A 12,445-nucleotide genomic window follows, 5' to 3' on the forward strand; every position below is an offset into this window, starting at 1 on the left:
TTCTGGTGGGGTGTAAGATAGCAATGAGAGGTCTCAACTCAATCAACTGTCTAAATCAGACAGTTGTCCAAACTATAGCTTGAATGGAGAAGACTGGAGCCTACAGAGGATTCGAGCTCACTTTCAAAGCTAAGTTCATCATATATCAACATCACTGTCAAAGACTTAGTAAAAAACAGTAAGAAAATAAAAAATAAAATATATTAATTTAATTCTACCAGCAAAATCACTCACCTAAAGCCCCATAAGAAACATGGCAAAGGAAAAATCTCACATATTATTAACACATCTATCTAAATTTCAATCAGCCCAAAAAGTCACTTCACACTTAAAACACAAACAAACTGAAATAAACTGAAATAAAACTCACAGCAGAACGTCTGCAGCGAGAGTGTGATAAGAGTCGCGGGGTTAAAGCTCTCCGGCGGTAGCGGTGGAGGGGAAGCGGCTGTATGTTGTGCTACATTAGCGTATCTTGTTTGCTAATTTGTATGTAGCCCTCAGTCCAAATGAGGATGGAAACCCTAATTAGCATTTAGCTTCCTGACAAGAGCCTACTGGATCTGTGAACTTTCTGCCGACGTTCTTATTCGTTACTCCCGTCTGTCATTCCCCACTGATCCATCTACCCATAATTACAGAGAGAGAGAGACACTTCTATTTTGACTTTTTGAAATGTATATTATTACTGTAGACTTATTTTTGTATGTTACTTATTTACTAAAATCATATGCATATTTTAGTAACTATGATTAGTTTTAGTTTTTTTTTTTCTACAGATTTCTATGTATATATGTATATACTGTTTAGAGCTCTGGCAAAAATGTGAGCACTTCAGTTTCTGAATCAGTTTCTCTGATTTTGCTATTTATAGGTTTATGTTTGAGTAAAATGAACATTGTTGTTTTATTCTATAAACTACAGACAACATTTCTCCCAAATTACAAATAAAAATATTCTCATTTAGAGCATTTATTTACAGAAAATGAGAAATGGCTGGTGGTGCTGCTTGTGATGTCACATAGGCATAAAGTTATATAAAGTTATCCAAAAGCAGTGTGTAAGACTGGTGGAGGAGAACCAAGATGCCAAGATGCATGAAAAAAACTGTGATTAAAATCCAGGATTATTCCACCAAATATTGATTATTTCTGAACTCTTAAAACTTTATGAATATGAACTTGTTTTCTTTGCATTATTTGAGGTCTGAAAGCTCTGCATCTTTTTTGTTATTTCAGTCATTTCTCATTTTCTGTAAATAAATGCTCTAAATGAGAATATTTTTATTTGTAATTTGGGAGAAATGTTGTCTGTAGTTTATAGAATAAAACAACAATGTTCATTTTACTCAAACATAAACCTATAAATAGCAAAATCAGAGACACTGATTCAGAAACTAAAAGAGTGAGAAAGAAAGAGAGAGAGAGTGTTTGGGTTCGGATTGTTTGAGAGGTCACGGTGTCGCTGATTTTTCGTGTTTAGTTTATACAGGAGGAGCTGGAGGTCAAGAGGATCAGCAGACTCAAACAGAAAGAGAGAGAGAGAGAGAGAGAGATGGACTCCAGAGACTCCAAAGTGCTTCTCCATCCTCCACTCCTCTCTCTCTCTCTTTCTCTCTCTCTCTTCTCCCCCTCCCCACTATCAGTTCTCCTTAATTCATTATTCATGCGGGTTTTGTCTCAGTAGCAGGAGGCAGATCTCAGAGTGGCGGCCCGGAGGGTATATTATGTTGGCGGAGGGAACACGTGGCCGCCTCTCCTCCAGATGAAGGCTGAGAGAAATATCGAGCGCTCGGAGCTGCAGGCCTGAGAGGAAGGTCAGCTCTGCGTTTAGCGGCGCGTGGAACTCACCCTCCGTCCCCGAGGAGCTCCCACTCAACTCATCTTCACACCAATCATCTGATTTATTGATCTGTTTCACTGAGTGACCCGTCCAACCGCTCACATCCACATTCTCTCTGTTAGCCAACTACTAAATTAGCATGATAAAGTTTCTTGAGGGCACCATTTGTCCTCAAAAGTGGTGTGAGGACAGTGGAGGACAGTGTGCTAACTAACTAGCTTGTTAGCTAATGCTTATATTTATACTCAATACTCAACACTCAATACTGAGTCTTAAGTATAAGTACAACTTTTAGTACAACTCTGTTGGTTGGTTGAAGTTGTAGACGATCCTACATCAGGATTGATCTGTGTTAGCATAAAACACCTACATATGTGCTAAAGAACTTTTTATATCATTTGTGCATCAAATTTTTTATGTTTGTTGCAGAAAATCTGCGAGTAAAAGATCATCAAAACAGTTAGAGAAGAAGACTTGTAACCAGAAGGTCACTGGATCAATACCATGGAGCAGCGCTGCTGGGGAAGTGGGGGGTCTGATGCCCTTGAGTATGAAACCTAACCTTCAACTTTCAATCCCGTGTGTGTGTGTGTGTGTGTGTGTGTGTGTTTACTATCACAGATGGGTTAAATGTCTAGCACTGTTGTACTACACAGTTCACCAGTTTAAAAAGTGTATCTAAAGTGTATGTACTGTTGCTACTACTTATATTAATATGTTTATAATAATGTTTAATAATACATAGTTTTTACTTTTTATTTATTATTTATCTTTATCTTATCAACAACTTTATTACTGCAGTTCTTCTTCTCCTGTCAGATTAACTCTAATTCTTCTCTTCTCTGCTGAAACTGAGTCTCAGTCCTTAATCATGTTAATCTGAGCTAAAGGCTAAAGCTGCTGTTTCCATGTGGGTCAGCCAGACGTCTTCCTGTAGCAGTTTTTTTTTTTCTCCAGTTTCCAAGAGCCTTTCAAAGGTGTAGGAAACAATATCAATCAATCAATCTATCTATCTATCTATCTATCTATCTATCTATCTATCTATCTATCTATCTATCTATCTATCTATCTATCTATCTATCTATCTATCTATCTATCTATCTATCTATCTATCTATCTATCTTCTGTAATTTCTCTAAAGAAAAGACTTCTACTTTTAATAGTGTAAATGCATCAATTTTCAAAGCTCTATTTATTTCTTTTGTAAGTTGCTAAAAGCTAAAATACCCCCTGTCCTCTATTTTACAATATGTTTTTTACTTTCTCTTTTTTTTTACAAATGTATTTTCTTCCACTAAAAGCAATGGAAGTTTGCTGCTAACTTTTGTTCAATGAAAAATCAATTATGGCATTTTTAACACTTTTGAGCAGTCGGGTAGGTTTTAGGACAGTTATAGGTTACAGAAATGAGACATGTTTTAAGGTTAGATCTGAATAAGCTGAACGTTTAAAAGTAAATGTAAAGTACGAATGATGAACTTTAACAACTTTTAACTTTTAATTTTGACTTTTTGACTGTAATTAAACTGACTAATAAAATGTTTAAAAAAAAATCTCTGTTTTTTTTTACTTTCTTTAGTTTCTTTAGTAAAGAAAGATTTTGGCAACTTTATACATAAATTATTGCGATATGTATTGTATATTATTTTATATTATAGATAAGTCATTGTGTTGAAAATAAGACAAAAAGGAGAATATGGCAAGAATGTGATTTTCCGAGTGAGAGAACCAGATAAAAGTATATATTTAATGCATTTTGTAAAAATAGCCTGAGATTGAAGCGTTCTGCTCACAGGGATAATTTTCTCATTTTGAAGCCGTTCTGTAATAGCCCCTCTTCATCTGAGCATGGCTTGTGCGTAAACGTCGCGTGAGGTGCGTTCTAATGATTAGCGCACTAAAATCGCATTAAGCTCAATTATTGGCACAGTTACATTATTGCGAAACAATGCAGCGCCTTGCCATTAACAATAATTACCCCGCCAGCTAAAATACAGGCGGCAGCTCCTTTCAGTGGGGACAAGATAATGACATTTTAAATTACTTTCAAATGTGCCGTGTTACAGCGGCTAAATATAACTTTAAAAGATCTGTGAAAGAAGTTGCATGAAGAAAACCCGTGAGGTTTTACTGCAGCAGAAGAACCTGCAGCTTTTAAATCCCTCAGAGTTTTATAATAATATCTCTGTGCAGCTGAGATCTGAAAGTCTGTTGCTTAGTTACTTTCCCACTTATTACTAAAGTGATGTGAGTTCTTATGGGTTTAAATGGTGTTGTGCACTAAGATTTTTTACTTTTACATTGGCCATGCATACATAATTATGCTCAAATACTTTTTAATGTTTTAATCCACCTATCCACTCACACCTCAATCTTAACCTAAACCTAAACTTAACCTACACTAGTGCTGGGCGGTATGACCAAAAAATTATATCACTGCATTTTTTATTCTGGTGGTTTCACTGTATATCACAGTATTTATATATATTTATATATATTTTATTCATTTTATTTATGTTTAGTATTTTTCTGCGTAACTAGGCTTTTATATAGGTTTGTGACTTTAGATTCTACTGATTCTACTGAAGTACATACACTATAAAGCATGAAGGCTTTAAATTAAGGCTTTGATTAGTATAGGGTTCACTTCATCCAACAAATTTACAAATATACAAATATATAAACCAACAACTTTAACACGGCTTCCTTTACAAACATGGTTAAATATTTTAAATAGTTCCATAAACAATATAAACAGACCTAAAATACTGAATGTTTAAGTATTTAAAAGAGAGGTATTTCTCAAAAGCTCTATTGCACAAGTCTTTAAGAGTATTTAAAGTATGTTATTATTGAAGCCATTAGAGGCATAACAGTGATAGAATTAGCCACAATTCTCCCATTGCAGTAATACAGAATAAATTAAGTATAGGAGATAGCATAGGTGTAGAAGTAGGTATAGATTAGTGCTGGGTGGTTCATATGGTATACCGGATAGGACATTCCAACCGCATGCATTTTTCACATACCACCACACCACTAGAGGCACTGCGGAGTGCTGTGTAGAACAGCACCGCCGAAGGAGCAAATAACTCGCTAGATAACGCTAGACAGTTAGCATAAAAAGCTAGCACACTGCAGTGACTGCAGTGAGAGGAATGGAACTGCACAATCGATCCACATCCAAACATTTTAAACAGAGAAAATGAATGAAAATAATTAAACAGCAGTTATAAAAGAGTAAAGTAAAGTAAAGTTGTGTATAAATCTACACTCCTCATCCAGAAAATGCTTTTGACAATACTTTTACATCCAGCATCAGAATAAATGACTTTATTTTCTGTTTATTCGACTTTTATTCAGGACGAATCAATAAATCCTCCGGGTATAAATAAAAACACACACTGTGTGAGGGACAGCCGTCCGTATTCCTCTACCTCTACCTACATCTGCCTCCATTCCCCCGCCTCTCACATTACTCCTGTTTCTGGAGGCTCCGCGGGGAGCGAGTCGGGCAGGGAATGAATAGTCTGAGCTAAATTATTGGCTGTGAAAGGGAATGATTATGGCGTGTAGCACGGCCAATTTACGCATGTCTCAGACTACAAATTTACAGCTCAGATCAATAAATACCTCCAGCTCTCGCTGAGTCGGCACTGCCGTCATTTCTGCAAACAGTTTTCCTCCTTTCGCTTTTTACTTTCTGCCTCTGATGCTTTTATTTCACCTTTTATTACTCTTTCTTTACTATTGATGAATACAGAACTGTATAAAAATCCATTAATTTACAGACAGAACCGTTTTTATGTATGGATCCTACCTACACTTTGTGTGAAACTGACCAATGGACACTTTTACCATTCATTTATAATCGATATTTTAGGACAAAATGACAAATAATTGTTAAATAATAAATATTCTAATGAGCCAATATGAGTACAATTAGGCAATTCAATGATTAACCTTGTTAGACAATTAAAACACAAAGTTTTATTTTTGTTTAGATCTGAACTAAAAGTGGGTGTGGTCTAATCTTAGGTTATTCATTAATCAACAATTCATGAATACTGTACTGTATTTCATTCTGACCTCATCATGTATTAAATATACTCTAAGCAGGCCAACAGCTAATGTCTACTACATACATTATTACACATGTGTAATTACACTCACCCTGGTAAACATGTGTACTTACACAACTCAGAATTAACCTTAATAAACATGTGTAATTACATAACCTGTAACTCTGTAGTTAATCTGTAACAATGTGTACTTCATCAGTAGTTACACTGTAGTTACATGGATTGTTACCGTGTAACTACATAGTAATAAGGGACACTTATTATAAAGTGGGACCAATCTCTCTCTCTCTCTCTCTCTCTCTCTCTCTGTTGAGAGTGTTGTGTTGTGTTGTGTTGGAGGTAGATGGACAGTGATTTACTTGGTGAACAGCACAGCTTCAGCCGGCTGATCTCAGGTCTCGGCTGATTGGCGTCCGGTTCGGCCGGCACTGGATTTCGTATCAAACTGGGCTGAAAGAAGTGTTTCTGAACCCCCCCCCCCCCCCCCCCCGCCAGCACTGATCTGCGCTGAGACTCAGTCCCACACTTTACTCAGGGAGGCATTAGAAATTTTCCCTGCCTGGCTGAGATATAGATCCAAATAATATTTCAAAAGCTGACAAGCTGGCTGGAAAAGAGCTCTCTCGAGCAGGAGAGACTCGGCTTAAGCGGCACAAATTGACACATCAAATCTGGAAAAAAAAGCAGTGAAAATGATTCATTGCCTGTTTTCTTAATAAATACGGCCAAAGACAATAAATACAGCTCTGGAGAAAAATGAAGAGACCACTTCAGTTCCTGAATCAGTTTCTCCCAAATCCCTAATAAAAATATTTTAGTCATTTAGAGCATTTATTTACAGAAAATGAGAAATGTCTCTGGAATATAATCAAGAGGAAGATGGATGATCTAAAGCCATCAAACCACCAAACTGAACTGCTTGAATTTCTGCACCAGGAGTAAAGCAGCATAAAGTTATCCAAAAGCAGTGTGTAAGACTGGTGGAGGAGAACATGATGCTAAGATGCATGAAATTAAAACTGTGATTAAAAACCAACCAGGGTTATTCCACCAAATATTGATTATTTCTGAACTCTTAAAACTTTATGAATATGAACTTGTTTTCTTTGCATTATTTGAGGTCTGAAAGCTCTGCATCTTTTTTGTTATTTCAGTCATTTCTCATTTTCTGTAAATAAATGCTCTAAATGAGAATATTTTTATTTGTAATTTGGGAGAAATGTTGTCTGTAGTTTATAGAATAAAACAACAATGTTCATTTTACTCAAACATAAACCTATAAATAGCAAAATCAGAGAAACTGATGAGCTATTTTTTTTCCAGAGCTGTTTATGTATATGAATAAGATTTTCTCTTTGCAAAGTGAGAAAAAAGGGAAAATTATTTAAAGAAGTAAGAAGTTTTCTTACAATGACCACTGTACCTCAAAGGGTTAAAAGTTTCAACATGAAATGGCTATAGTATTTTAATACAGATGGTCTTTACAGCCACAAATCCACCTACATCTACTCAAACTACTCCCTCCACACCCAAAGACACGCCCTCACAATTACGATCAATCAAATCAGAGATAACCTGTAGCATCCAGAAGCTAAAAGAGCAGAGAAATCTTTATAAAACACAACAAAAAGCTTCAGAAATTGAAGCTCACAGGTTCGATTGCTATCCGAGGCACGTAGTTCCCTCTCGCTCAGTGTCTGGCTGTACGACCCCCGGAGCTCAAGTGTTACTTTCACTCAAACACAATGACACCCTGCTCGCAGGTAATGACTAGCATTGTTTAGATAAAGCTGCTACTAGCCTGTCCACCTCTCCAGGCCCTGAAACAGCAGTCAGATCACACCGTACACTTCCAAAATCACCACCAGACCCACAGCAGAGCTGCTATCAGCGCCAATAGAGTCATTTCAGCCTCAAAACACCTGATTCCAGGTATAGAGAAGCTTCCCTGCAGCACAGTTTACCCTTACAAACCAGCAGCAAAACTGTTCACTGTGATTAAGTGATTTAAAACCAATAAGATCAATTCATATGATTTCTATAGCATCTAAAAACCCAATCGAGCATGTAATGATAATATCAGCTCCCTATCCATTCACACTCAACCATATGCATTGATACCATCAATATATTCATCACCTTCCATATGCAAACCTATTAATGCTAATCAACAGTATAAAAGATAAACTAATGCCAGTATAAACTGCCCAAAAAAATCTGCCAATGGTTCAATAAGTCATCGCAAAATCTCAAAATGAGTGAATTAAGACTCATCATCAAAAATCGCCAAGAATTAGATTAGCTTGACCAGTGACTTATTTAATGCTTATTTGAGTCAAATTATTGTCAAATTGTACGTGATTTAAAAATCATACCCATTTTCACAAATGTCTTTTACATTTCAGTCAGTAAATAGGTGCTTACCAATAGATGTGGTGGCAGGAACTGGATCTTTGGATACTACAAAAGATTCACAAAGAGAAAGAGAAGAGATATTATTATTATTATTATTATTATTATTATTATTATTATTATTATTATTATTATTATTATTATTATTACACTTTATTAATGAAACCTGTAGAAGAGTAAGATGAGAGTTCAGTACCTGAGTAATAGGAGTTGAGGAGGGATTTACTCTGCAGAGTTTTACCCTGAACTGAGAAAGAGCACGGCGAGGAGGAGGCTACAAAATAAAACAATTACACAGCAGGATTTAGACTCACATATATACACATATATACATATATACACATATATATACATATACTCTGTTTTTCTCTGTTATTTCTAGATTAAAAACATGTTAGGATTGGTAGGATCATCATCTACTGATTAATATTTAATTTCAAACACTCAAACATCTAAACATTCATACAACCAAATACCCAAACACCCCACTGCCCAAATACCTTAACACCCAAATACCCAAAACCCCAAACATCTAAACACCCAAACACTCAAATACCAAAATATCCAAACATGCCAACACCCAAATGCCCAAAAAACCCAACACCATACATCCCAACACCCAAAACACCTAAATACCCAAATACCACAATACTCAAACACCCAAATACCCAAAACCACAAACATCTGAACATCTAAACACCAAAGCACCCCAACACTCAAATTCCCCAAATACCAAAATACCCCTCATCTACAATCCCCAACACCCAAATACCAAAACACCCAAACATCCCAACAATCAAATATCCAAACACCCCAACACTGAAATAACTTAAACCCAGATACCCCTATGCCAAAACACCCAAGCATTTCAAAACCCAACACTCAAATACCCAAACACCCAAACACCCTGACTCATAAGGAAACTGTATGTGCAGTGAGTGCAGCGCTGCTATGGTGTCCGGTCTCCCCTGCAGTGAAGAGCTTTACATTTTAATGAGTAAGCGCGCAGTCTGCTCAGGACCCTGGTGTCTGATGTGGGAGGGCCGTATGCTAATGCTACAGTGCACGGCTCTCCCACACTTCCTCACTTTCTGTTAAATAAAAAAAACTGCTTCCACTGCAGAAGCTCCAATCAGCAGGTCGGCCGGCCGGTCGCTCTGCGAGAGCAGGAAGACAGAGGCGTCTCACTGCAGGTGTCTCTTTGTTCATTTAGATGGTAATGGCGTCTGAACGCTGAAGCTGCACATTTTCAGAGACGTTCAGGCATAAATCTGTTTCTGACAGAACATCCTCAGAATCTGGAGCCGTGACCCATTTACAGCCCCGGAACAGCACAGCTGATATCTCACTACAGCACAGAGACGGGTATTTAACATTAAAATAAATAAACCGGGGCTTCAGAGTTCCTCACGGGGAGTAAACTGTGAGACAGAGGAGATTCTGAGCTTCTTACTCTCAATCTCTTATAAAGAAACACTGACAAGCAAATAATAATACTGTAATGATTACTGATGCACTTTTATTAAATCTAATAAATAATGATAAACACACTTATGATGCGTTTTCAAATTCATGAACGTCTAAACCACCGTTGAGGTTTAGGTATGATGGAATATCACCTGTGTAATCTACTGGATGCGATTGGTTAGAGACTGTACTGTGTAAAGTGTAAAGTTTGGTAGAGGGGGGATAATGGTACAGGGTGGTTTTTCAGGTTTTGATCTCGAGCTCTTAATTACAGAGAAAGGAAGAGATTTTGGAAAAATTCATGCTTACAGCTAAGGTTGGAATCAGGACTGCTACAGTTAAGTCTGAATCAGGACCAAGACGAAAGCGATGCCTATGCATCCTGTAGGTCTCTTGTCCAAGAGCTCTGCATAGTGTTGACATTACCAAAAATTGGACGTTGAAGAGCAGTGCATGGTATAGGGAGTGACACAAAATCTCAATTTTCAATCTCAATAATCTTGAAGTAACACTTTAATCAAGTAAAGTCTTGAATTCCTATCTTTTTTTTAGCCTATTTCTATTATTAATATGTTAAAAATGCTACATAATGCTTATACTACAGTACTTGTACAGGTTTGCTGGCTAACTGAATAATCCTACATTATTCACCACTGATTCACCACTTATTCACTGCAGTCTGCAGGAAGTAAAGCAGGCAGGGTTTAGTTTGTTTATTGGTGGATTCTTGTAAATCTATATTCTGCTGTTTTGTTGCTTCTAACAGAAACTGCTGTATGAGTTCTGAGCTCTGAGCTGTCGAGAGTATCAGCAGCGTTTACTCTGCAGTAACTTTAAATCTCAGGCCACTAGTGAAACAGGAAAAACTGAGCATGGAATCGCATGGAGGTACTGTTTAATGACTTCACTGCGCCACCCAGAACCATTCTACTGTTCTACTACTGTTCTACTACTGTTTTACTCTTCTACTACTCTTCTACTGTTCTACCACTCTTCTACTACTGTTCTACTGTTCTACTACTCTTCTTATGTTCTATTCTTCTACTACTCTTCTACTCTTTTACTTTTCTACTACTTCTCTACTGTTCTAATTTCTACTACTCTTCTACTGTTCTACTGTTCTACTTCTCTTCCACATTTCTATTACTCTTCTACTCTTCTACTCTTCTACTACTCTTCTACTGTTCTACTTCTCTTCTACTGTTCTACTGTTCTATTACTCTTCTACTGTTATTCTACAGCAGGAAACAAACAAATAAAGAACAAGCCCCCGCCGCCTAATCATTACTCTAAACCCTATAAACTCAGATAATGTGATTATCCAGCATTAATACGCCGCTTTCTCTCTCTGAATTCCTCTCTTTCACGCTCACTTTCTCTCCAGTTTGTGCTCCGACCGGTCCGTCCAAATTAATCTATCCACAAAGGCCACAGTGACATTTTGTGCAGAAAGAGCCTCAGAAAGACCCGTCCTAATTACAGCCGGGCGCACAGCACGCCGACGCCACTTACAGCCGAGAAGAGAGAGAGAGAGAGAGAGAGAGAGGGAGAGAGAGAGAGAGAGAGAGGGAGAGAGAGAGGGAGAGAGAGAGAGAGAGAGAGAGAGTGAGGGAGGGAGGGAGGGGAAAGAGAAACACCACCCGTACTAAATGGCACTTGCGCTCCCTTTCTTTCTTCACACAGGCTTTGGAAAGAAGTCAATGGACGGCTCTTGATATGTAGAGTGCTCGGTTTTTGTTTGGGCACAAAGTGTCTCAGGAAGGCGGTCGATATGGCGGAGACGGACAGCTGGTGAAAGGAGGGTAATAGGAATCTCAGGACCGACGGAGGAGCGGCGAAATTACAGGTGGTCGACCCGTCTCTCGTCTCTCGGCTCGGTGGACGCTGACGCAGATTCAGAACCGCAGAGGGAGGGAGGGCTGATACAACCCAACCCCACACTCCAGCGCTCTGACAGGTCACCATATCTGAAGCTCTGAGGCTACTAGCTGACCTCCAGAGAAAAGGCTCGAGCGAGATCATTAGAAGATCCGAGTGGAGGAGGCGCAGGAGCTGCTGTGTCATTCCCATGCCTTTAATTTAAACAACCGGGTCTCTTTTTCTTTCACTACAGCTGCTACAGATAAAAAAAATGGTAAAAGCAGTAAAAATGTTTTTTACTTGTAGCAGTATGAACTGTTTCTGATGCAGTAGACTGTATATGTATGTATACAGTTTTATAACTTTTTTAAAGTGTAATAACAATAAAACAATAAAAAGAGCAGGTCTGTGTTAATTAGACTTCTCCAGTATGTGCTTACTTTGAGTTTGTCTCAAGAAATCGTATTCATTTCAATGAAGAGAAGTATATGTACAGTACAAAAAAAAGGAAATTAGCAAAAACAAAAAATTGAGACATATATTGCTTATATTAAAGATCCACCTTTGAATATAACCTTTAAATATAATAGAACCTGTAAAAAAAAGCACTTTTATTGTGGTCATTGCCGCCTCTGCAGTGCCCCCTCTGGTTCAACTGTGCTTTAGGCAAGGATGACGTTTCTGTTTACTTTAGTACGCAGACACATTTCAATATGTAAATCAGACAATCAATAATATAACCACCTTGGTGAAGCCCAACCATCTGTATTAAACCGATCTCA

General features: G+C 37.7%; 1 protein-coding gene across 12 annotated transcripts in view; it reads right to left on the reverse strand.

Annotated features, from left to right (window-relative positions):
- ptprt (protein tyrosine phosphatase receptor type T) overlaps positions 1–12,445 on the reverse strand; it is a 248,900-nt gene that overhangs the window by 52,352 nt on the left and 184,103 nt on the right. For all 12 annotated transcript variants that reach the window (XM_049479917.1, XM_049479923.1, XM_049479919.1 and 9 more), the window contains 2 exons: positions 8,533–8,610; positions 8,349–8,384 (listed from right to left, as the gene is read on the reverse strand). In XM_049479917.1, coding sequence (XP_049335874.1) covers positions 8,349–8,384; positions 8,533–8,610 — 114 coding nt within the window. The remainder of the gene's footprint in view (positions 1–8,348; positions 8,385–8,532; positions 8,611–12,445) is intronic.

This window comes from Astyanax mexicanus, chromosome 5 (genome assembly GCF_023375975.1).
Source record: "Astyanax mexicanus isolate ESR-SI-001 chromosome 5, AstMex3_surface, whole genome shotgun sequence".
Lineage (NCBI taxonomy): Eukaryota > Metazoa > Chordata > Actinopteri > Characiformes > Acestrorhamphidae > Astyanax > Astyanax mexicanus.